Source organism: Trichomycterus rosablanca, chromosome 11 (assembly GCF_030014385.1).
Source record: "Trichomycterus rosablanca isolate fTriRos1 chromosome 11, fTriRos1.hap1, whole genome shotgun sequence".
Classification (NCBI taxonomy): domain Eukaryota; kingdom Metazoa; phylum Chordata; class Actinopteri; order Siluriformes; family Trichomycteridae; genus Trichomycterus; species Trichomycterus rosablanca.
In genome coordinates this window covers 12,476,175-12,503,825 of record NC_085998.1, presented here as the reverse complement: position 1 = coordinate 12,503,825, position 27,651 = coordinate 12,476,175, and the positions used below count along the sequence as shown (strand labels likewise).

General features: G+C 38.7%; 1 protein-coding gene across 1 annotated transcript in view; it reads left to right on the top strand.

The window, feature by feature from the left end:
• The window catches only part of hcn4 (hyperpolarization activated cyclic nucleotide-gated potassium channel 4), a 107,005-nt gene that overhangs the window by 41,141 nt on the left and 38,213 nt on the right, over positions 1-27,651 (top strand). The window contains exons 3-4 of the mRNA XM_063004452.1: positions 12,203-12,364; positions 18,757-18,975. Coding sequence (XP_062860522.1) covers positions 12,203-12,364; positions 18,757-18,975 — 381 coding nt within the window. The remainder of the gene's footprint in view (positions 1-12,202; positions 12,365-18,756; positions 18,976-27,651) is intronic.

The window sequence follows — 27,651 nt, the reverse complement described above, 5'->3', positions numbered from 1 at the left end:
AAAATACTGTAGAATGTCTGACAAGGTAAGGTTTAAGTGTCCACATACATTTAGCCATAAATATAGTGTTGGTTAGTGTGTGTAATGCCCTTAAATGGGATTGACACACTATCTAGTAGGGATGTAATGATACACTCTACCCACAATGTGATACGATTCACGATTTTTTTAAACAAAATGAAATTGAAGACAAATTATGACAAAGTTTTCTTTTATTATTTCTCTTTAAATGAATAATTTATTAATCATAAATAAATTTGGCTGGAAAATCCCCCTACCTGGCAACTCTGTGAAGTGCCAACAACCAGGCGAGGTGAATAGCGCCAGTGCCCTCTGCTGTTTAAAGTGAAAACCGATTCATCTTAAATGAATAACCGATTAGAATCGTGGCACATGTGCACCGATTTTTAACTGTCTTGTGGTGCATCGTTACATCCCTACTATCTAGAGCTTCTGCAAACCTGATCATCATTTACATTTACATTTTCAGCATTTAGCAGACGCTTTTATCCAAAGCGACTTACACAATGAGCTGAACACAATGAGCAATTGAGGGTTAAGGGCCTTGCTCAGGGACCCAACAGTGGCAACTTGGTGGTGGCGGGGCTTGAACCGGCAACCTTCTGTTTACTAGTCCAGTACCTTAACCATAATGCAGATACTAAAATTAATTAAATTAAAGATGTTCAGGATGAATTTTACTTTTCCTGGCTACTGTAGTGGCACAATGTTCTACTGTATGTGAATTTGGTGTCTTCCTAAATGAACGTAAATGATCTGATAGATAATTTAGTGTCACTTGTGCTGCAAGTGGCCTCTCATGGAACTGTTACCCATGTCACAGAGATTATAGAAGTGCTTTGTGTGGGTGTCATCATGTTTCAACCAGAAATTAAGCATTATTAGAGAAGTGGTATCTGGAGGAAATGAAAGCATATGACAACCAGTTTATTCCATCTGCTTCTGATAGCGCTACGGCACCAGAGCAATTTTTGTGAGCATGTGAGAGTGTGTTCAGGTTGGTATGTGAATAATTGTCTTGCAATTCACATGAAGCAATCACACCAAGCAATCATCAGCAATCTGCTAACTCAGTTCGTTTACACAAGTTTGACTTTATCTGCTTCCAGTTCCACAAAAGTCTATCTTGGCTCAAGTTTTTCCCAGCGTTCTTTCCTTGACATTCTGTTGTCAGTTAAAACTGACTAATTAAAACTTACTTCTGTGCCTTGATATTATTATGAGTTACATTTAATCCAAGAATTTAAAAAAATCAATGTCACATAATAATAAATGTCACATACATTTGTCTTTTAAAGCTTAAACACCTAAAACTACAAACCTCATTTCCAGAAAAATTGGTACATTCTGTAAAATGCAATAAAAACATGAATATGATTTGTGATTTGTTACTTCTTTTGAACCCTTATTCACTGATAAAACTACAACAAACCATTTTCAATATTTTCATTGACCAGTTTAATGTACTTTTTCAAATACAAACAAATGTTGAATTTGATACATGTAACACTCTTTAAAAAGTTAAGAAAGAGGCAGGTTTACCACTGTGTCCCCTTTCCTATTCATTATTAACTTTTTAATTATTTGTGAACTTAGGATCCTAATCGTTGTCATTTTACAAGTTGTATTTTGCCTGTTCTTGTATAGTTTGTGACTTCAGCTACTCAGCAGTCTGCAGTCATCATTGTCTGTTTCTCGTCTTTATGATGCTTTATAGATTTCTAATAGGAGACAGATCTGGACTGCTGGCAGGCCAGTCAAGCACATGCACTCTATCTATAAAGCCACGCTGTTTTATGTGCAGAATGAGGCCTGGCATTGTTTTGCTAAAATAGTAAAAGACGTTGCCTTGATGGCAGCAAATGTCTGTCTAAAATCCCATTCTATACCTCAGAGTCAATGGATCTTCACACATATGCAAGTAGCCTATGCTGTCAGCACCAATGCACCCCAGTATCATGACAGTTGTTGGTATTTTTAACTTTCACTGATAGCTTTAGATAGTGTTGAGCTAAAACGTGGGCTTATCTATCCATCTCACGTTTCCATTATCTTTATAAGATGGGCCCAAAGTAAATTTTTTGATGCAGTGGTAGACTGTGTTAAGTGACAACAGTTTTCCAAAGTACTTCTAAGCTTATGTGGTTATATTTATTACAGTAGCCTGACAATTTGTCATTCAGCGCCATCTGAGGGCTTGAAGGTCACACACATTCTGTAGTGGTTTCTGGTTTTGCCCTACATCAACTTTTTACAATATAATGTACAGTAGATGGTGAAACACTTAAGTTATTTGCAATGTTGTATTGAGAATTTTTTTTTTAAATGATCGACAAAGTCTTGATTCTCTAACCTTCAGATTTCTTGCTAAAATCTTTACTATTACTTTACTACTACTTTTACCAGTATCCATGTGGATTTTTCTACCACTGGTTTTCTCGCTTTGTGATGCCTTGTCCTGACCTACAGTGACCCTGACTATGATTAAGCAATTCATTATAATAAAAAAAAGAAAAGAATGGTTTTGTTTAAATTAAATATATATAGAAATTAGGGCTGTCACACGATTAAAATTTTTAATCAAGATTAATCGCAATTAAAGAACCAAATTAATCGCGATTAATCGACTAATGTTATTAGTCGATTAATAATTAATAACTAATGTTATTTAGTTATGCTAGTTATGCACATTTTAATTGCAAGAAATAAAAATAAAATTGTGATAAAATGATTAAATCTAAATTATCTGTAGAAAGCCAGCCAATGCCTATACAGAGTTGTTAACAGTTACCCACCTTTTAGCCAGTTTCTGTTCACATTATCTGGCAAAAGTGAGGATTTCTTTCCTGTTCGTAACCCTGCCACTGAAAACAGGCACTCAGGGTACTACAATGAACCATTTCTAGATGCAACACGTATAACGTATTGTAGACCCATATTGTTAACTATGTTAAAGCGTCTACAGTCCATTGTGATCTATTTAACACCAGTGTTCGCGTATTCGTGCGCGCAGACGCCTGACGAGACAAAGGTGTGCTCTGACCAAAGATGGTACTGAAGCATCAATTAATAACTGTCATTTTGATGATTTCTCACGCTTTTTCAAAACAAAAGTTATTATTTAAAACACACTAAATTTCCCAATATGTATCAGCAGCAGCTGGAGTAATTTGTAACTCACGACCGCAAACTGGAAGAAGACCGGTGTTATCGCAATACATAATAAACACAATGTTGCTGTGTTAAAGCAGCGCAAATTACCACAGTGACGTATGTTTAAAGTGGCACAAACATAGCCAAATAAAAATAGTTTGATTAAAAATTGTATTCTTGATAAAAAATTTTATTCGCGAATAAAATTTTTATGTGTTAATCGCGTTAATTAACGCAATTAACGACAGCCCTAATATAAATAAATAACAGCAGTGTTAAAATATAAGTCTAATCTAACAGAGTAAAATCTCCTCTCACTTTAAATGCCACATTATTTTCTAGAACAGTCTTTTACCATGTGGAGTGAACCTAAACTTTTTCTCCTCAGACTCTATAATAACCTTGTATTACAGAGGATTTCTACAATTTACCCAGAGTATTTCCCTCTCTGATTCCACCAAGGCCTGTGCTCACTTTGCGTTGCTAATTTATTAGAACTGAAGATAGATGAGTGAGAAAGCAAAAGCGACAGACTGAGGGAGAGAGAGCGATGGAAGGATCAGTCCCTTAGCTGAACCCAATTATGCGTAATGGCTTCTGCTCTTTCATATTATAATTTTATCTGAGATGTTCATGCTGTCATGGCAGACTGTTTGTAGAGAGATCGGCTTCATATAGATGTCGATAAATATGCTAGGGATGCCAAATAGTTAAAAAATGTATTGTTTTTAAAATGGCTTTTTCTAGTTAGTGCAAGTGTCTGTCCTGTTAAAGGCTAAAAAGAACAGTTTCATTAAATCTGTGGGTTTTGAGTATTATTTATTAACATGGACATAAAAGAACAATTTGGAAGCCTTTTCAACCCCCCGGGTTTGGAATCCTGATGTACTTTTCTGCTTAGTACTGTAGGCATTGATTTGGCTCATAACAGCGACACACATTTCTGGAAATGTAATTAACATTTTTTGTGTGAACTAGGGAATACCAGTACTGCAAAATAACCGCTTTTTTAAATCACTGTCTCAGTTTTAATGTTAATTAAAACATAATGCTGAAGAGAATAATGGATAATGACTTTTAGTTTATAATATTCCAATACCCAACAATTGCAGAAAGGGATATGAGTGGTAGAGGTGTGTTCAGAACTCTTACTACTTACCAATTAATATTTCTTTATTTTAATACTATGTGTCCTAGCACACATGTTTATTAGCTTGTCGTGTAATGGGTTTAAAGGAAGCAATTAATTGAAGAAAAAACAAAAGACCCAAATTTAGAGAAAGAAACACAAATAAGGCTTTTTATTTTACCCTATTTATTAGTGTTTGATCTTCATCTACACTTCTGTATGGGCTGTTAAGTGCAAACTGCTCCAATGTTCAATAATGCAACGTCTAATGTGTATTCTCCTTTATCGCAAATGTTACTTTTATGGCTTGGCTTTGTGTATTGGTGCTTTTACTTATAAACTGCATCCAGTGCGTATAGGGCAAGGGTGCAAACCTAAGCTGATCTACGGTCCTTTAGATGGCTCTGCATCAAAAATTGTCATTCATCAATAGCTGATATAACCACATGGGTGAGGGATTACTTTGGCACACCATTTGTCAAGCACTACAATATATACTGTAGTTACATTCACAAATGCCACTTAAAATAAGCCTTGTGTTGTTTTGTTATGATCCTCTCTGGGCTCCAAGGGATCTGGGATGAACTGTCACGTAGTGAAAACATGTTGTGGTGAGACAAATCAGTATTCCTGACATTTCTTGGATGAAATGGACGCCATTGTCTCCAGAACAAAGACAAAAAAGGACCTTCCAGACTACCAACAAGGTTATCCAAAAGTCAGGGTCTGTCATGGTATGGCGTTGTATCAGAGCCCTTCTGTGATGGCAGCATTAATGCAAAAAAAGTACCCTGAGATTTTAGAGCAACACATGCTGTTATTAAGACAACATCTTTTCCATGGTCATCCATGTATTTTTCACCAAGACAATGCAAAACCACATGCTGCGGACATTGCAAAGATGAGGCTGTGAAAGAAGAGGGTACTGGACTGTCCTGCCTGCAGTTCTGACCTGTCCCCAGTAGAGAATGTGTGGAGAATTTTGAAACGAAAAATGCAACAACAACAATAACCCTATACTGTTGCACATCTTAAGACATGTTTGCAGAAGGAATTGGAAAAATAACACCTAAACCACCTCAATGCTTGGTGTCCTTGGTGCCAGAATGACTTTTAAGTGGTGTGAAAACAGCAACATCACAAAGTGGTAAATGCTTTACAGTCTCGACTTTTTTAGGAATGTGTTGCAGGTCTATAATGCAGGAATGGATGTTTATTAACAGATGAAATTAAGTTGACCAGACAAAACATAAAATATCTTGGGTTTGTTCTGTTTGCAGTAAAACGAAAGTCACATTTTTTTTCATACTGTCCTAACTTTTCCTGATTTTGGGTTGTATATGCCAGCTTGTACAGCATGATGGGGCAGCAAGTAGTTTGGGCCCTGCACACAGCACCAGGGCCCTGCTTACCTTCATTAGCATTTAATCATTACCTTTGGAGGAGGATTTTATTTTCTTCATGTGCTTTTAATGAGTACACTTCCAAAAATGTTTCAGTAGCTGGATTGGCTGTTGAAATTGTTCATTTGATATGAGGGTAATGGGTTAAGTTCTTAAATGTTGTGGCATCTCTAGGCTTTGTAAACAGCAGCAGTTGGTGGCAGTCATAATCAAAGGGAGGCATTTTAAGCATTTGGGCTGTTGCTTTAAAGCAACTCAAAGGAAGAATTTAATTCATAATTTCTGATTTATTTAGATTTTCATTTTATTTAAAATGAGTATTTACCCCAAATGAAGCTTAAAGCAGGCATACATTTGATTAAGGATTAATTCTGCTATTACAAGTGATTAGTTTGACTAAAAATGTGTCATCCAGTAAAAAAAACATTTGTGATGATCAATTCTGGGTTAGTTCTTCATCTTCAAATCTTCTTGAGCAACAGCTGTAGCCCTACCCCAATCTGTGACACATCACAAAAGATTTGATCTCTATTACATCACAGTGGGAGATGCCCTTTCAGCTATAAGCTGAATTAAAATGACAATTTAATCAAAAAGACAGACAATTTCATTGATCTTAAGCATCCGTGTGAGTGGTTTTGACAAAAACTACTTAAAAACTTTCAGCTGCTAAATGTCAGTGTGTGAGGAGAAGTAAACACAATAAATCCATCCAGGTGCTTCACATTTAAAAATGGCCTCAATAAATGTAACATGAAGTCACTATTCATTATTCAAGATAAGCTCCATGGTAAGCTTCATAAGCTTCTTGGATATCTTATTCCAAAACAATAGGCATTAAAATGTCTATACAAGTATAACGTCACTTTTCTGTGAAGGCTTTCAAGTTTATTTCTATTTTTATTTATGGATTTTTATTTTATTTATGTCTTCTGCCTCTGGGGACCCTGATCACATTCCTTCGACGTGTCACATACCACCTACCCATTGCTTATTTGCAAATACTTTGGTGGATTCATGCCAGTCTCGCGCACAGAGTCACACACTGATCTCTGCGTTCCTCCACTACTAACCAGGGTCCTTACACAGCCTTTAAACTGCGTCTAAAGCCCCCTTTCAGTTTGTTTTTTTCCCACACAGCAAACTAGTGGCCAATTTTGTCTGCTGCAGGCACCCCTAAAGGCCTCAGCATACTTCATGTGGAGATGACATTCGCCTGGCTTCGGCGACCAATATGACGTAATTGCAGATTAAGCGAACAACTACGGACGTTGCACAGAGGCTTCGCTCGCCTTGTCACGCACTTGGAAGCTGGGTGAACTCCGCGGACGACCACACATTCCCGACAACGCCTGTGATTGGTCTCAACTGTGATCATCGACTGTGTCCGAAATCGCATAATTCCATACTGAACAGTACGCAGGAGCGGGTAGTGTGTCCGAATACGTAGTATTCATTAAACACTACGCGAAAAGTATGCGGATAATCTACTGCTTGGGCAGCCATTTTTGTGTATTCAAACACAGCACACTTGCGTACTGAAAGAGCTTACTTCTGTACCGGCCGAGCAGTGAGCACTGCCTCTAATTTAGTAAGAACTGTTTAAGTATGCGATTTCGGACGCAGCCATCGTTTTTTGGTAGTCATGGAACTTAGCATCATAAATGTCACAGCATTACCTGCAGCTGTGGAGCAGACGCGACAGGCAACACGAAACCGCTGAAAGTATGCCAGCTTGTAAGCTCGCGTAGGCGTGTTCGGCTTTGAGCAACGTTCGAGAACTCAGCTTAGCTTCTGCTAGGGGGCCCAGCCGACTGGTGCCCTGGGAGTTCAGAATCCTCTTGGCGCCGGCTTTCAAGTTTTTAATTATGTCTGAGGAATAGGAATTGTGCCCATTGAGTCAAAAGAGCATTTGGGAGGTCAGGCACTGATGTTGGATGAAGCATTTTGTGATAATTAACTGAATTCAGGTCTGATGACTGGGAAGGCCATTAAATAACATTGAACGTGATGTTATTTTCACTGAACCAGTTTGAGGTGACTTGTGCTTTGTGACATGCGGCATTATTATACTGATCGTAACCATCATAAGATGATAAACTGTCACAAATAATCAGGACATAATCAACAGCAATTCACAGGTAATCTGTGACATACAAATGATGATCATTTGGTAATATTCGGCTCATTGTGTGGCAGAAAAGCACTGCCCACAATCAGCAGATGGGGTGTTGACACAAGGCAGGCTGGGTCATGCTCTTTATGCCATATTCTAACCCTACCATCTGTATGTTGCAACACAGATTGGGATTCATTACACCAGTCAACATTTTTTCACTAATAACTGGCTCACTGACACTGGTTTCAGATTCCTAGCTTTAGATTACTGGCAAACACTGCCACAGTATTTGATGTGTTGTGCATTCCAAGATGCCTGCCACAGTTGTAAAGAGAGGTTATTTGGTTTATTTTATCCTTTCAGTTAGCAAGAAGTAATCTGTCCATTCTTCTTTATAATATCTAACCAACAAGGTAATTTCGTCCACAGAAACTGCTGCTTACTGGATGTTTTTTCACCATTTTTTGGGCACTTTAGGGACTGTAATACTAAGCAGATTGGCCACTTCTAACATACTTAAACCAGCCCGCTTGCCTCTCAGATGGATTTTATGCACTGTCTCACTGCCACATGAATGCCTATTTATACAATTCCATAAATGAGCAGGTGTACGGGTATTCCTAATAAAGTGGTCAATTAAGTATTTTTAGTAATGCAGTGTTTACCAGCACTACTTCACTACGTCTAGCTCCATTTCCTCTCAACACTGGGGCTGGTAGCAGGTGTTTGCTGGGATTCAACCCCTGGCAGGAGTGAATGTAATTGATTTGTAAGGGTCTTCTGAGAGAACTTTGAGTGTTTGAGTGGCTTTTAATATGGACAGATGTGGTTAACAGCACAGATCTAAATAGGATTAAGTAGCTTTAGGTGGTCATTAACACCCGGCAGCCTGCGTGGGCGTCTAGGAGCTTCCCATGGGTGTGGTTAGCAACAGAATTAGCGGACCTTACCCCATCAACAAGGTTTTTTTTGTTTTTTTTTACTTCTGGTCTTTCCTTTTCTTACTCTTGCTGTCTTACTCTTTTACACACTTTTTACCCCCTTCTCTCTAATTTGCTCTTTTTTAAATTTTATTTATGCATTTTCTACCAATTCCGCTGCTGGGGGATCCCTGATTACAGTCGAGGTGTGTATATTGCAGCTCATGCCTCCTCTGACCCGCACGCAGCCCTTTGCAGAACCCTTTTTCACCCATGTACTCTGCACAGGTGCCTCTCTATCTGCCAATCAGGATCCTTACACAGTGTTTGAAGACCCCACCCACACATAGTCATCCCACCCTAGCAGAACCGTGTCTGCTGCAGGCACTGCCATTTATGCCCGCTTGATGGCACCCAGCCGACTGGTGGCAATGCCGAGTTTCGAACCATGGAGTTCAGAATCTCTGCGCTGGTGCGCTAGCGGAATATCCTGCTGGGCGTCACTAATTTGCTCTTTTACTCTTATTGTTCTACATTCTCTCTTTCCACTCATACTCCACTTTCATTTTTTCTCACTCTCTCTGTTTTGCTCTCTCTTTCTATATTATATACATTTATGGCATTTAGCTGACAGTATTACTCAAAGTGACTTACAATTGTATTTGAAACAGTTAACTCTTGCTCAGGGGCCCAACCATGGTAATTTGGTAGAAGTGGGATTTGAACCAGAGGCCTTCGGATCACTAGTGCAGTACCTGAATCACTAAGCTACCACTTAGTTCCCATTACATTCCATTTATGACAATTTATACTTTTTCCAAATGACTAACAATTGTGACTTAATCGGCTCTATGCTTACTGTAAGCTTAATCTGTATTCTTAATTCATGACCCTAATAGGGGTAAAAAGAAAGCAAAAGGACAGTGATTATGTAAGCGAGAGCTCATCATTAAAGGCATCGGTGGGTTTGTGATTGAGAACACAGTGGCCTAGAATTGGAAGCAGATTAAGCAAACCCATTACTGGACAAAGCTCACTTAGCATTTGACTTTCAGCAGGCTTTCAAATCCAGACCTCACAAAACAAACTGGAAAAAAATGTGCTTTGCAAATGTGGATGTCCAGTGTGAAGGACAGCTGGCACATTGAAGCAATGGATTTTGTGAATCCATTTATGTGGCCTGATAATTTGAGGACCGTCATTCGCTCATCTAGGACAGTTCCATCACGAAGGCAGAGAATCACCACAACACTGACTAAGTTTTCCGGAAAGAAGATAAACCTAGCTGACATATGGGCTGGTGAAAAACGAGCCTGACAGAGACAGACAGAGCAGGTTACAAGTAAGGCCAGCAACCGTCTAGCTCAGAAGCCGTGATTTAAATACACACCTCTCATCTGTAGTGAAGTAACACTTTTCAAGGTGCAGGCAGGTGACTGCCAATTTAGAGATACCAATAATCTGTGCATCCATGCCTCCTCCGCTGGCCATTAGTGGCATGGCAGGTGGGCATAATACAAACTTTGTAAAACAAGCCTCTTCTGCTGAGCAGCTGATATCCTTGTGTGAACCTGCCTCATGCAGGTGAAAATAAGTGGCTGGCAGTGGCAGCTCCTGCCAAATCTCTCAGGGGGGGCAATTGTTGCGATGATGGCCAAGGTGACCCGTTCAATGGGTAAATTAAAGCTTAAATAATTAACATCTTAAGTCATCTGTCAGTTTGCCCTCACAAATAACTTTGAACATAGAGAGAGACCAGCTTTACCATCAATCATAAAATTAAGTAAAGCTCTCACCCTAACAATTTAATTCAGTCATCATCAGCATTTTATTTTAGGTGCTAGCTGCTCCAATTAGGGTTGTCAACTTTCAGAACTAGAAATAAGGAACACCCCTGGCTGACGGAAGGCATAGGGTGGGATGGCAGGTGTTTACCTGAGCGGGAGCGGGGGGTAGGCGCTTAGGGTTGCACCTATAAAAAATATAACGGGTCTTACACTGTCATGGGAACATTATCAAAATGTTTTATTTAGGCTGTTTCACATTTATTATTTTCATTCTTTATAATAATAAATCAGAACCATATTTTAGACAAAACAACATAAAGAACATCATTTTTTCTCAATAGTGCAAACAACATTTGTACACAATCCATCTTCACACTGACATGCAGCCCCGGTTCTGGACTGCGTTGCTTAGGGGGCAGTGAGAAAAGTGCCAGACCTGCTTGTGTACTTTCGCCCTACACACGGCGTTTCTAAGACTAAAAGTGAACACTACTTACAATAATAACCAAACACTTTCTAATTCCCACGGTAGCAGCAGTTTCCTTCTGTTTCATACATAACACCCTGTCTCAGTCTAATCTGCAGCATTTCTCTCCCATTGATAAAAATACGGAACATCACCTTTAGTTTCCAAATAAGGACGCAGGCACGTAAGTGTGTGCCCCTCCGGAAGTCATTCAAAATGCATTACAGTGCCTGCAGTATGAAAAAAAAGAGTCTTAACATGAGAGTCTATGAGAGCAATCTGGGGCGATTTTCAGTTAGATTGCAGTTGCCCCAAAAGGGGCGGTACTGTACGGAACACAGCTCGACACTGATTGGACTACGATATTCCGAAGCAAGACAGACTACAGAACAGTCACAGCTAGTTTTACACTGGTTGAATGTGATAGAAAAATTTCTTCCCTTTCGCCCTTTGGTGGTGCGTCGCCCGATCGCCCTAATGAAAATGATAGCCCTAAGCCGCCCCTGGTGGCTGGCTATTGCACATGGAGGGAACATGTGTTAGGAACAGCCCTCTTTAGTCAAGATAGGGGTTTGTAACCGTTGAGGACATACAACTGGTTAATTGGACACTAAAAGGTTGGGAGAAAAGAGACAAATGTATGAATTGAATAAAACAGTTTAAATAAAATGGAATAAAAAAGTTTTTGGACAAAAATATTTGACCTAATCATTTAATAACAGTAAAGAATTACAGACTATCACACCAAAACTGATATTTTAAACTCATTGGTTTGAAACTCGAAACTGGGCTGCTACATGACCAACGATTGGCTGTTGTTCAAACAGGGTAGGAGTCGGAGCCGGGACCTCATAACTGATGCAATTATGACCTCTGCTGGCTGATTGATGGCACCCGCACGGAGTCGAGGAATAATGCATTGATCAGGGTGTGGCTCTGTGTACTTCGTCTCATGCAGGTGAAAAGATGCAGTCGGCTACCGCACACGTGTCGGAGGAGGCGTGTGATACAAAAGATTTAACAAAAGAAGCTTTTCAAATTGCACATTTAGTTCCTACTTCCCACTTTGTATTTGCTATTTAATATTGTTGTTTAGTTTTTTGTATCCATGTATTAACAAGAGGCACAGCATTATCCAATCAATTTAATTAAATAATGAGAAATTATTATTAATGAAATAATTACAAATTAAATTTCTTTCCAGATTTTCCACATGACCTATGACCTGGCCAGCGCGATGGTACGAATTGTAAATCTGATCGGCATGATGCTCCTGTTGTGCCACTGGGACGGCTGCCTACAGTTCCTGGTGCCCATGCTGCAGGACTTTCCGCCCGACTGCTGGGTTGCCAAGAACAAAATGGTGGTAAGTATACTCACAGTTGTCTTACTCACTTGACTAAATACGTTTTATACCCTTTTTTTAAGAGTTTTGTCTTGCACTCCTATTGGCTGTTCCCCATCACTGGTCATTTTCGGAGATATATCAGCCATAATTTAAAAACAAAAATGTTGGAAAGTATTGATGACTGATAAATTTGGTTGGGTAATTGAGAAAATCATACTGTAGAAAGTGTAACAGAAGTGTAATAGGAACAAACTGTTTAATCATACACAGTTCTCAACAGGAGGTTTGGACTACAGTATCATGCCTACCTGCAATGTCACTTAAGACTGACAGGGGTTATGGAGATGCAAAAAGGCCTGTTTCTTTAACCGCCGGGCTCTGCACCACATCAAGTGTTAATTTGCTTCAAGGGGCCCAACATTGGAAACTTGGCAATAGTGGGGCTTGAACCTGTGACCTTATGAGCACTAGTCAAGTACTTTAACCACTTAGCTACCAATGCAATTTCTACAGAGTTTTACCATGCACAAACAAACATGGTATGCCTTGACCACACAGTAGAATGCAAACCACCACCCAGCCTTCCCTTTTACAGCCACGACCTATTGTGTCTATAGGACATTCGACCAGGCAGGTAGCCCCCACTCAGACTTGAATTCACATCTCTTAGTTGATGTGCAGTAACCCAGCGGATTTTCTAATCACCCTTTCCTGAGGTGTATTTTAGAACTGGTAAAGTGCCCAGAATTTACAGGGTACCAACCTCATATTATATGATTTGAACAAATATTGACCTTCAACATCTAAAATCTAGGATTCATCAGCTCTGTCAAAAAAGAAGGACAACTGTAGCCACCCAAATAATAAAACTACAATTTATAAATATTTAGACTCTTGTCTCAATTTATTTTGCACATCATAATAGAAAGATTTTGGTTAATTCCTCTTTAACAAGAGTCTGTAAGTTCTGCCATGTTAGTTAAGTGGTGTATGACAATTTTAAGGTTTTCCACACGTTTAATATAGATTTGGAGTGGCAGTACTTTTACTTTTTAATGCCTAGTTCGCACTCCACGATCTCTCTGCGTTTGCTCGGAGATTGAAACTCGGCTCTCAATCGCTATGTGTAAACTGTTCAACAACTCGATCCGAGCGGCTCTGAAGAACCGACTGAAGAAATATATCTAGCTTGTCAAATATCTGGATTTGAGTCGCACAACTGGCAATGAGTGCTATGTCGAACAGCCATGAGAACGTAAGATACGGTGTGGGGGAAAAGCAGGGGAGGAGTTGTAAAAAGGTGGGACAGGGGCATAATATAGTTTATATGAGAATACATCAGCACACACAAGTTTTACAGTATTACTGACATTATCGTTTTCTACACAACATAACACCCACGTTGCATTGCAAAAAATATTTATTAACCTCCAACTCACTATAGAACAATCCATGCTGGTCGCGTAGCCAAATCCACTCAGAGTCATTTATTTTTTCTCCATGATTTTACGCTGCACATCAGCACACAAACTTTGATCACTCGCTACTTGTGGACGTGCATTTTTGTGACGTGTTAGTTTTCATGACAAAACGTAGTTTGGAAGACCAGAGAAGCTCGCCTGCGATTCCAGTTGGTGATAGATAGTGTAGTGTGTAACCCCCTATCGCCGATCAGTCGTGTAGTGTGAAAGCCACACTGACTTGAAAGACTCCCGATTACAAGAGATCCAGTTGTGTAGTGTGAACTGTACAGTGACCTGACGACTTGGAAAGTCGTGTAGTGTGAACTTGGCATAAGATGTATCTGCTCTCTCTGTCACATTTGGCACATTTTTAACATGTATTCACATATTCATCTTAACCAAAAAAGTTTTCATGAATGTGACATTTTCCACTGTGTGTTATTGAAAATAACAAGGACAATTGGCTGAGATGCAGATTTTTAAAGCCCCACTTCTACATCAGTCAAGTATTAACAATTTTCCGGTGAGCACCCTCGCTGTGCTTTAATTTCGCATTATTGTTAGTCAAGAGGTGTTACATTTCAAGAGGCGTCAGTGCTCAGGAGTCTGACGATAGAGCCTGGTCTCATTACAAACTCTCTTCCACCTGGTAATTGAGTTCCCTTTACGCTTATATGAACAAGCCTGCAAACACCTGAGGTATGACCCCGAATAACCTGCAGGAAGAGGACCAGAGTGGCCAGGAACACTCTGGATAAAAAAAGACTCCAATGACTTTTGATTTATTGCCGGAATTCATCGATGTGGCTTAAGGGAGTGAGGTACTAATGACAGTCTGGTCTTTACCTTACAGAATACCTGAAATAGCACAGACAAATCAGATGTAAGTTAAAAAAGACTGATTTAATCAAAAGTAGGCCATCGAAACTTTGCGGCAGGCACTAATGCATTGTGGGGAATTTGTGATGAACATTGTAATAGAAAATGTGATCATGCCCATACTGAAGATTACATCTACATAAACACAAAATGTATAACAATACCTGAAGACATGTCTTTATAACATTATATAGTATACACCGATCAACCATAACATTAAAACCACCTCCTTGTTGCTACACTCACTGTCCATTTTATCAGCTCCACTTACCATATAGAAGCACTTTGTAGTTCTACAATTACTGACTGTAGTCCATCTGTTTCTCTACATACCTTTTTAGCCTGTTTTTACCCTGTTCTTCAATGGTCAGGACCCCCACAGGACCAGCACAGAGTAGGTATTATTTGGGTGGATCATTCTCAGCACTGCAATGACACTGACATGGTGGTGGTGTGTTAGTGTGTGTTGTGCTGGTGTAAGTGGATCAGGCACAGCAGCACTGCTGGAGTTTTTAAATACCGTGTCCATTTACTGTCCACTCTATTAGACACTCCTACCTAGTTGGTCCACCTTGTAGATGTAAAGTCAGAGACGATCGCTCATCTATTGCTGCTGCTTAAGTTGGTCATCTTCTACACCTTCATCAATGGTCACAGGACGCTGCCCACGGGGCACTGTTGGCTGGATATATTTTTGGTTGGTGGACTATTCTCAGTCCAGCAGTGACAGTGATGTGTTTAAAAACTCCAGCAGCACTGCTGTGTCTTATCCACTCATCCCAGCACAATACACACTAACACACCACCACCAGGTCAGTGTCACTGCAGTGCTGAGAATGATCCACCACCCAAATAATTCCTGCTCTGTAGTGGTCCTGGGAGAGTCCTGACCATTGAAGAACAGCATGAAAAGGGGCTAACAAAGCAAGAAATGGATGGACTACAGTCAGTAATTGTAGAACTACAAAGTGCTTCTATATGGCAAGTGGAGCTGATAAAATGGACAGTGAGTGCAGAAACAAGAGGTGGTTTTAATGTTATGGCTGATCGTGCATATCATATATATTGTTTAAAAGGCTTTATCTCCTGATGAGAATATATTTAAGATTCAAGATTCAAGATTTACTTTATTGTCATTTTACTGTACACCAAAGTGTAAAAATTTAAATTTAAAAATTTAAAAATCAATTTTAAGTGCTTATTAAGAAATTGTTTTAATCAAACCACATTACTGATGCAATCATGACAGCACTAAACCTCCTACATCAGAAGTCAAATATTTACATAGATTTGTAAATGTCATGGCAGCCTTAGGATTTTTTAAAAATCAATAAATCCAGCACCTGTTTGACTAAAGGATCAAAACTTACATCTGTGTCCAGAAAAGCTTTCACAAATGTGAGTTTAAAAGCTGCTAAAACCCAGCTACCCCAAACCACTTATCAAGCAAGCTTTACATTAGAATGGGTATAGAAAGCTGCAAAGGAAAAAAACACACATACCAAAATATTCACCTTAGATCTCAACTTGAGTTTGGTGCTGACCACATGATGAAAGAAACAGCAAGAGCACGTCCTTCTCCCTTTACAGAATTTTAGGAGCGAAAACAATATCTGTTTTTAACAGGCATCAAATTCATTGGTGAATCTTGAATCTGAACATCCAAGCAAATAGTGTCCATCTATTTTAAGACACTACTTTATTACATACTTTGTAATGCGCAAAGTCAAATCGACCTTCATTTACACAGACAAGGCATGACATTATGACCACTGACAGGTGAAGTGATTAACACTGATTATCTCTTCATCTCGGCACCTGTTAGTGGGTGGGCTATATTAGGCAGCAAGTGAACATTTTATCCTCAAAGTTGATGTTAGAAGCAGGAAAAATGAGCAAGCGTAAGGATTTGATCTAGTTGGACAAGGGCCAAATTGTGATGGCTAGACGACTGGGTCAGAGCATCTCCAAAACTGCAGCTCTTGTGGGGTGTTCCCAGTCTGCAGTGGTCAGTATCTATCAAAAATGGTCCAAGGAAGGAACAGGGGTAAACCGGCGACAGGGTCATGGGCGGCCAAGGCTCATTGATGCATGTGAGGAGCGAAGGCCCCATCTTGGGGGCCAACTTGGTGCCAGATACCACAGCACACCTTCAGGGGTCTAGTGGAGTGGAGTGGATACCTCGACGGGTCAGGGCTGTTATGGCAGCAAAAGGGGGACCAACACAATATTAAGAAGGTGGTCATAATGTTATGCCTCATCTGTGTATTTTGGCACAGAAAAGTTGTAGTCAATCAGAATCATTATTGATAAAGTAGCAGTTTAAGCCACAAACTGAAATAACATTATGGAACTTTCTACATCATTACATTAATAGGTTGCTGAATGTTCATTTATTTCTTAAATTATATAAATTATTATTTAATTACTTATTTTGTTATTATTATTATTAATTTGTAATACCCTGCATACAGTTCCCACTATTACTTTAATTGTTGATCAGTCCACCAGTTTTATAAAATTCTGTCAGTTGGTGAAATTAATAAGGGAACATCGGTGGGTCAGTCTTAAAAATGCACATTAGTTGGTCAGTTTTATAAATAGAAGTCAGTAAGTGCTATACAAGTAAGTTTTTTTTTTGTTATGCATGTATTAGGGCTGCTACTAATGACTATTTTTCTATCAATTAATCTGTAGACTATTTTACCGATCAGTCAATTAATTTAGAATCTCTGTATGGCGTAATAATATGGCACAAAACTCAATGTACACAGGATTTATGTCTACATGATCAAATTCTCAAGTGCTCCATATTAAACATAGTGCAACATGTGTTTATGGTATTCCATACACAAAGCAATGTGCTTAAACTTATAGCAGAAATAAAATAGAGGTGGGCATGTCTCATTAAGTCCAGTAATGACAGAATGAGACAAGATTCAAACCTACACATTCACTCAAAACTTACTTCAAATTCTAAGCGATGTAAACAAAGTGGTAATCGTTAAGGCACATTCATATGAGAAGCTTTTTGTGCCTTGAGCGCCGCGGCAACCTTAAAAGCGAGCCCAACGCAGCAAAAGTGCATGGCGTGTGTTGCTTCTCACATGAATGCGCCCTAAACTGAACAAGAAATACGGTATTCCAAGATCTCACGATTAAGAAGCTTAATGAAACAATACAGACATGCAACATCATGCTAGTGCTGCTGTGTAGTACGCAACAAGTAGTGCTGAGGGAAATTATATGAATGGTTATATAATGAAGACGTTGTAGAAATTAAAAATGATAATTGATAAACATAGTTTTAAAAATTATGCATTGATTTAAAATATTGACGTAGACGTATTTTTAGCGTGGACGTCATTGATTAGGTCGACCAATCGTGGCAGCCCTAGCAAGTATGCAATACTCTCAATAAGAAATATTTCATATGACATATTTTATATGTCTTTTGTTACACTATTGTATATGAAGCTTGCATCTTACTGCACTGTTAAATAACGTGCAGCCAGCCTTGACATTTCCAAACATTTTTCTAGTTTGTCCTTCCATGGCTTTACCATTTGTGCACAATTTTTATTCCCTTCATGACAGTTCTGATAGGCTCTGTTTTGGGGGATTTGCCCCTGTAGAAATGAGTTGGAAAGCAATTTGGACTTGTCTTCTAGGCACAGAGCCAATGTTGATTCCACATGAACTTCCACAATGATCCAAAGCAAAAGAGCCATTTATTCACAATTTATGGACGCAATGAAACTTCCCATCTCTCTAAATGTCTGACCTGCTTTTCATGTGCCCAAGTCCATTTCATTCACATTTTCATTTTTGCTTCCCTCTGCCTGACTCCGGTTGCATGTAAATGACTTTTAGTGCATTCAGATGAGAATTAGAAATGTTCTGCATGCTTACTATGTGATTGTGAATGCCACATTCCAGAAACACCTGCTGTGGGCACCTCGGGAGGCTTGGCTCCTCCGAGAGCGCGGTGGGGCTTGAGCGCTGGCTGACCTTTAGCATTGTGTGTGTGATGGCCTTAGGGTGTGTGTCCCTCTTTTTTCCCTACAGAATGATACGTGGGGCCAGCAATACTCCTATGCCCTATTCAAGGCCATGAGCCACATGCTGTGCATCGGTTATGGAATGTACCCACCAGTGGGGATGACGGATGTGTGGCTTACCATCCTCAGCATGATCGTTGGAGCGACTTGCTATGCCATGTTTGTGGGCCATGCCACAGCACTCATCCAGTCGCTGGACTCCTCACGTAGGCAATACCAGGAAAAGGTAAGTGACAACTGGTTTCTTAAGGCTATAAACACCACAATCTGCATTGACTGTACACTGTTTCTGGCATTAGATTTTAATTTAAATAAAGCTGTACCTCTATTTGCAAACTGAATTTGGTACCATCTACCATTTGTGCCCTGATTTAGTCTTTATAAAGGCAGCTTTGAAATGGTGAAGAGTTAACCATACCATACCTTTGAGCTTAATAGGGTAGTTCTATACATAGAATAGACTTTGTCATATAAACCATTAAATTAATCATTTACATTTTTGCAATATCAAATAAAGCTTAACAGATGAGACTGTCACATTTGGAACATTGTAGTGGTGGGAACTGTTGTAGAGCCTTTCTGTTTTCCTTTTTCTAATCATTTACCACATTTACTACAAAAGCAGGAGGCCATGGAGTCATCCAGACCCCTAGCATCCAGACCCCTAAGCATAAGCCAACTAAGCATAAGCCAACTAAGCATAAGCCAACTAAGCCATCTTCAGCTGGTAGACTGGTTTTTAGCCAGGCTGTTAAGTACCAGAGATGTCAAACAATTACCGGAGCATTATACTTTCTGTGCTTCTTTAAACACAATTTTAGGAATTAATAATAACAGAATAAACTGGGGTGCGGTGGGTTAGCACTGTCGCCTCACAGCAAGAAGGTCCTGGCTTCAATCCCCAGGCAGGGCGGTCCAGGTCCTGTCTGTGCGGAGTTTGCATGTTCTCCCTGTGTCTGCGTGGGTTTCCTCCGGGAGCTTCGGTTTCCGCCCACAGTCCCAAAACATGCAGTTAGGTTAATTGGAGACACTGAATTGCACTGTAGGTGAATAAGTGTGTGTATGTGTGTCTGCACTGCGATGGACTGGCGCCCCATCCAGGGTGTAACTGTGTGCCTTGCGCCCATTGACAAGCTTGGATAGGCTCCAGCACCTGCCCGCAACCCTGATTGGATAAGCGGTTAAGAAAGTGAGTGAGTCAGAGAATATACTGGAATTCTGATGATTTTCTTTTTTTTGGTTTTAAAGTACTTTAAACTACAGTGTACTGGTATATATAGGAAGTACAGGGATATTGATGGCACAATCTTGGTCAAAAATGTTTGCTGTTTTTGTTCATATTAGAGAAAAATTAACTTACTTCTCACCAAACAACAAACTATTGCCACAAGATACATCCATACACACAGTTTTAATTACATTTACATAACATTATAAAAATGCTGTATGGTCAAAGTTCTGATTACAATACAATATACCTGTAGATCAGATCCATGCAGTATAAGACTTTGTGACTTATAAACATAGCAGCTCAAAGAGTCAATTTTTTTTTTAATGATCAGAGTCATTCAAAACACGTCACTTGGTTTACCATTCAACTGCCAAATTGAATTGGTAAGCCAATGTAGCTAATTGACCTTGGATTGTAAGCTTTTCTTCAGATGACTCATAGATGTGGATCATGATTGTTCATGCAACAATGCTCAGAGGACAACTGCAGTCCTACTTCTGATTAACCTAATCTTTCTAGTATTTCATTTATAATGATAATGAATTTTGCTTTGAATTTGCGTTCAGTCTATTTCTTAATGACGTTTTAGACAGTAGAATTACAAACAGGAAGCATTTCTTTATGTTTTCTTCTGCTTTTAAAAAGGCCAGATATATTTAGTTTACAGTCAGTGGCTACAGATAAAAGCAGAAGAGACATCTGACAAAGTTATTAGGATCTGGACCTGCTATCACCTGACTTAGATTAGGACCAGCTACAGTTTATCTTATAGAAATAACATTAGTGAATGTTTGTGAATGGTACCCAAACTTTTATACATCAACATTTACTTCTTAATTCTTTACAGTCTGTCATATTAAAATAATTAATCATTGTACATAATGCCAAAAAAATCATGTTCACATATGCTTTTAGCAAAACCTTTTTTATTTAAAAATAAATAAGGGTGCTTGTATTTTGCATACAACTTTATATAGTGGAAGCTTTCTTTTAGTTTAGTTAGACAAAGATAAAAAGCCATTAAGGGTAGTGTGTACTTGCTTGGTGCCTACCTGTACTCATGGCTTGCTTGATACCAGCATTCAGGCAGGTTTCCACTCGTTCCCCAATGCCCAACTTTCCCTGGGTAAAGCAGTGGCAGTCATAAGCTAAGTTGCCAGCTTGCCACATGTCCCACCATCTGCGGAGCAAAATAGAAAGATTGAAGCAGAGAAGGTGAGCTGGAGAGAGGTAGTAGGTGCTTTATGGGAAATATAACAAGGGTCATATGGGGTGAAATGCTGCCAAAAGATTGATGAGCAAGTGAGAAAAGTGTGAAGGCAGAGAAAACAGGGAACATAATGATGCCTTTGTAAAATTGGAAGTTCCTACATTGGCATTGGAGAATACCCTTACATCACAGCACAGTCATGTGTACTTGATGAACATCTTATTCCACAATCAGTGACATTAATTTGATCCTGTATTTGCAGCTGGAACTGGAAGTCCATTCAGCCAAATGAACATTAACAAAATCCTGGCTAGATGCCTACAGCATCAGCAAGGCAAGGCAGCTAAGTTATGCCACAAAAAACTTCTAAGAGATCTAACCAAAATTGAAAGTAATTGTCCCCTTATCAGTTTCCTCAGTTATTGGATATTTGTCACTATACGTGATGTATCTAGCTTCAGTTAAGGTCAGTGTTCATGATATTAAGAAGGGATCACTATAATAAAGAGACAGAATAGCTTTATTACAGATTAGCAAGTAAAAGCATTAGTGCTTATCTGATATTTGCAACAAAGCACCTGATTAATTATAGAACATTTATTCATGGGCAGACAAATCTAAATTTAAATTTTGTGAACAAGGTCATAATTTTAATACACCGTGTTGTAGGGCTGCCACTAATGACTATTTTTCTATCGATTAATCTGTAGACTATTTTACAGATTAATCGATTAATCTAAACAATAAATTTTCCTCCAAAAGATTCATTTAGAGAGATGAATCTTTTATGAGATTTAGAATCTCATTTAAGCTTCTTTTATTTTAACAACAAACTGTATGGCATAATAATATGGCACAAAACTAAATGTAAACAAATCAAATAAAATTCTCAAGTGCTCCATATTAAACATAGTGCAACAAGTGCTTAAACTTATAGCAGAAATAAAATAGTTAGAGGTAGCCACGTGTCATTAAGTCTAATGTACAGTAAAGACAGAATGAGCCCAGATTCTAACCTACACATTCATTCAAAGCTTACTAAAAATTCTAAGCGATGTAAAGAAAGTGTTAAGCGTTACGACGCATGAGAAGCTTTTTGCGCTTTGAGCGTTGTGGTAACCACAAAAATTGTGAGCCCAACGCAGCAAAAGTGCGCAGCGCATGTTGCTTCTCACGTGAATGCAACCTAAACTGAACTTGCTAAGAAATATGGTATTCCAAGATCTCATGATTAAGAAGCTTAATGAAACAATATAGATTTGCTGCTGTGTAGTACGCAACAAGTAGTGCTGAGGGTGAGTGCATATGAATGGTTATATGAATGGAGACATTGTAGAAATTACATCGCGGCAGCCCTACTGTGTTGTGGTGCAAAGGTGAATGGTATAATGGTGTGGGGTTGCTTTGCTTTATCAGGACTCACCATAAATAAATTTATGTTTTTCTGTCTGTAATGGATAACTAATAAGTTCTCTTTGTGTAACGTCATGTTTGGTTTAACGATCTGAATGATTCATTGTAACAAATATGCAATAATAAAGTAAGTTTAACCCTTTGATGCACAACCTGGGTCAAAAGTGACCCAACTGAGTTTTTATTTTCTATATCTTTGCAATAAATTAATTTCGTCATTCAAGCTTCCATGAATTTTTCAATTAACTTGTTTTTGATCATCACAAATCCTTATTTCAGTTTTATATTTTTTGCTTTTTTAATAAAAAGCATTTTTGTATCACTACCCTTCTAATGCACAGCATGGGTCAAAAATGTATGTATTTACTATGGAATTTGACAGAAACTACTGACATTTGTAAGTGTTTGTAGTCAAAAACATATTTACTGATCTTTTGAAAGACAACCAAAGATTAGGCTCTTGAATCTTGAATATGTCCAATACTATTTGCTTGCTAGCTGTTTACATATTCTAGTATAGATAGCTTTTATTAGCTAAGACAGCAAATACATGAATAACTGACTAATGTGCATATGTATTCTTGAATGGATGAATATGGGTCATTTTTGACCCATGTTGTGCATTAGAAGGGGTTTGCTTAGCTTGTGCATCAAAGGGTTAAAGGCTCTTTTATAACACCAACATAAGCATTTTATAAATCTGCCAATCCAGATGTCATATGACATCTGCATTCTTATGTCATTGTCTTGATATAGGATTCAGGTTAAGTGTAAATGTGTTTAATACTGGTTTATTTAAAAACTACATTGTATGATTGTAGTGGGGAGCGCTGTTGCCTCACAGCGAGAAGAGCCTGGGTTTGATTTTCTGGGCAAAGTCAGACAAAGTGGAGCTACTAGAAATTTCCCTAAGTGTGAGTGTGTATGTGAATGTGTGTGTGTGTGTGTGTGTCTGACTTGTGATAGACTAGTGACCTGGCCTGTGTGTTTCCTGCCCAATGAATGAGACTCAGAAAAAGCAAAGATAAAGCAGTGTTAAAACAGACAATGAATCAGTAAATAAAGGATTTCTTCTGGAACATTAGTTAAGTATTTGTTGCTGTGTCTTATTCTTTGTTGTCTGCTTTTGTCACGCAGACTTGTCAACCCTGCTGAGCGGAGTGTTCAGCGCCTGACCTAGCCAGCTAAATTGTTTACATGGATGACAGAACTGCATGTGTGTTTATGCATGGCAATAAATTGTCCGAAAAATTTGGTTAAAGAGAGATCTATGTTAACGAAATCATTCAGATCCCAAAAAACCATTAAGGACACAGAAGATCTATATATTTTAACCACATTTTCAGTAGTTCAGGTATAGTAGTTGTCTTATACAAAGATACAAAGCAAAATACACTTACTCACTCACTCACGTTCTTAACCGCTTATCCAATTAGGGTCGCAGTGGGGTGCTGAAGCCTATCCCAGCTTTTCAGTGGGAGCAAGGCACACAGTAACACCCTGGATGAGGCACCAATCCATCGCAGAGCAAACACACACACACACACACACACACACACACACCCATTCACCTATAGGGCAATTCAATTAACCTGACTGCATGTTTTTATTTTGGACTGTGGGAAGAAACCGGAGCTCCCGGAGGAAACCCACTCAGACCCGGGGAGAACATGCAAACTCCGCACAGAAAGGACCCGGACCGCCCAGCCTGGGGATCGAACCCAGGACCTTCTAGCTGTGCAGCGACAGTGCTACCCACCAAGCCACTGTACCGCCAAGCAAAATACAGAGCAAAAAAAAAAATGTGAGTACTCCTTAATTCAGAAACAGCAGCCCCTCCTTACAACCCTCCTTATATGTGAAACCAACCAGCACTACTTGCTGTGCATCTCAATGTGTTTTCTAATTCCCTTACTTACTTTTCCTTTTTGTTTAATCATTTTTACTTGGTTTCAAGTAGGGATGACTTGATATTATGTTACTTGTTTGGACCCTGTCAAGCCCTTGCAGGCTAAATGCCACAAAACATTTATTTGTAATAATCATAATAATTATTATCATAATAATAATAATAATTTTGTTTGCTTCTGTAATTATATCTACTGTGCCCAAATTGTGGGTATTTTTTAAAACAAATAAAATTATTAAAAATATAATTTGTATTAGCAATATTATCAGAATATGCTGGGAAAAAAAATTCAAAAAATTTAAAATAAATTGTGTTACGTTGGCACTATTGAAATAAGTACTATTTACGATTTAAGTTTAAATGACAATTGATTTAATAAATATATTTCTGTTTAATCAATGCAGTAATTTATATTTCTGTTAATTTAAAAATTCTCATAAAACCAATATTTATACTTCGTGAAGTTACTAATATTAATTACACTGTTAATGGCTAAAGTAAATTGTGACAGTAACTAAATTCATCTTCTTTTATTTAGATACCAGACACCAGTCATTTAAACAACAGCATTTCAATTTGGGCTCCCAGGTGGCGCAGCGGGATATTCCGCTAGCACACCAGCACCAAGATTCTGAACTCCTCTGTTCGAAACTCGGCGTTGACACCGGTCGACTGGGCGCCATCTAGCGGGCATAATTGGCAGTGCCTGAAGCAGACACGGTTCTGCTAGGGCGGGATAACCGGACTATGGGGGTGGGGTCCTCAAACGCTGTGTAAGGACCCTGATTGTCAGATAGAGAGGCACCAGTACAGAGTGCATAGGTGAAAAAGGGTTCAGCTAAGGGCTGCGCACAGGTCAGAGGATGCGTGAACAGCAATATACCCACCTTGACTGCAATCAGGGATCCCCCAGCAGCGAAAGACAAATTGACTACACTAAATTGGGGGAAAATTGGAGAAAATGCATAAATAAAATAGAAAAAAAGCATTTCAATTAAAATAAAAAGTTTACATACACAAAGGTGCAAGAAGGTCCTGGGTTCGATCCCCAGGTGGGGCGGTGTGGGTCCTTTCTGTGTGGAGTTTGCATGTTCTTCTCCTGTCTGCATGGGTTTCCTCCGGGAGCTCCGGTTTCCTCTCACAGTCCAAAAACATTCAAGTGAGGTGAATTGGAGATACAAATATGTCCATGATTGTGTTTGACGTTAAAACTTGTGAACTGATGAAGCTTGTGTAATGAGTAACTACCGTTCCTGTCATGAATGTAACCAAAGTGTAAAACATGATGTTAAAATTCAAGTAAACAAACAACCATACACAAAGATAAATGTAGGTCCTGATAGTCCTGCTTTTATGATGAGTCCTGCAATTGTTCTTTTTGATGACAATGACTGGAGCACCTCCAAATTTAATTAATTGTAATTCTTTCCTAAGTTTACTAAGTTTATTTGAATACAGGCAGCAAAACCACTACCTTTAGAACTGAGCCAGATCTAAGTCTAAGGAAGACCATGAATTAGCATTGTTCTAGATTTAATCTAGGCCATTTTAACCTGAATATAGAGGAAGGGGTAGTGCAATTTACTAACTGCATGGCATCCTCTACTTTGATGGCCACTATCCCATAGCAACCTGCTGCCATGGTAACCGCACTGGCGACATGTCTCATTTGGAGCCAACCCCCTTGGGCCAGGCTGCCTGCAGAGGGGATATTAGCACTGTAAACAGCAATTAATATTTCAGGCAGAGGCCTTTTAATTTCTTTCTTTTGGAGCATGGGCTATGTTGATTAAAGCCGATTTCCTGTTGCTCTCAGTATCAGTGAGAAGCAGCAATGGATGAAGTGTACAATGCCAGCACTGTTAGGGTTGTGGGGAAGTTGTGGGTGTTTTTTGTAAATATTTTACCATACAAAGGCTGATTTTACAGTCCACCTGAACCAAAAAATAGCTTAAATGGTGAAATTCTTTGTGACACTCTGTATGCATCAGTCTATTACGGTAGTCGACTATAATGCTAAGACTAAGGTTGGAATATCAGCATTGTTATCAACCGGGTGGACATCTACACAGACATGATTGGCTATGTCTGAGGACAGGGGGGTATACTTTAACATTTATTTTATGTTAAAGTATACCCTAACTGAATACAATAATGTACATCAACATTCTATTGATTCTAATGAACAACTATTGAATGTAATCATATTATCAATACAGATCTGGATTTAGGTTTGATCATTGTCCCAGTCACTGTTTGTAATAAGTCTGCAATGTTTGTTCCATGTCCACATGGTTTTACTCCAGGTACACTAGTTTATGTTGCCCTGCAATGAGTTGGCAGCATGTCCATGGTTTATTTCTACTTAATGCCTAGTGTTTCCTGATGGCTATTATTATTATTATTATTATTATTATTATTGATTATTATTATTATTATTATTATTATTATTATTATTATTATTATTATTATTATTATTATTATTATTATTATTATTATTATTATTATTAATTATTATTATTATTATTATTATTATTAATATTCCTGATGAGACAGTGGGAGCCTAGTGGGTAGAGCTTTGGACTATCAACCGGAAGATTCGCGGTTCAAATCCAGGTTCTGCTATGCAGCCACTGTTGGGCCCTTGAGCAAGGCCCTTAACCTTGTCTGCTCCAGGGGCGCCGTACAATGGCTGACCCTGCGCTCTGACCCCAGCTTCCAAAACAAGCTGGGATATGCAAAGAAAGAATTTCATTGTACTGTCCACCTGTATATGTATATATGACAAATAAAGGATATCTTATTATATATCTTATTCTGATGTTCCACTTGTTTGTAGCCCTAATTGTTACAGGTTTATTAACAGTCAGCTTGCCAGCTCTCATCTACCTGCTTTAGTTTTACCATTGCTGCATGTACTGCTTGTTAACAGTGTACTTACCTACAAAAGTTACAAATACCTTTATTAATTTTAGCATGTTTTATTAAATCTACTAAATAGATTTGTGAGAATTATGGGATTTGATACTTTAGCACTAAAATTTAAGTTAGTTTCTCTCCAGAACTGATATGAGAAAAACCTAGCAGCTTTTGTTCTATTTGCTAACATAATTAACACTGCATTTGTTCGACATTACAT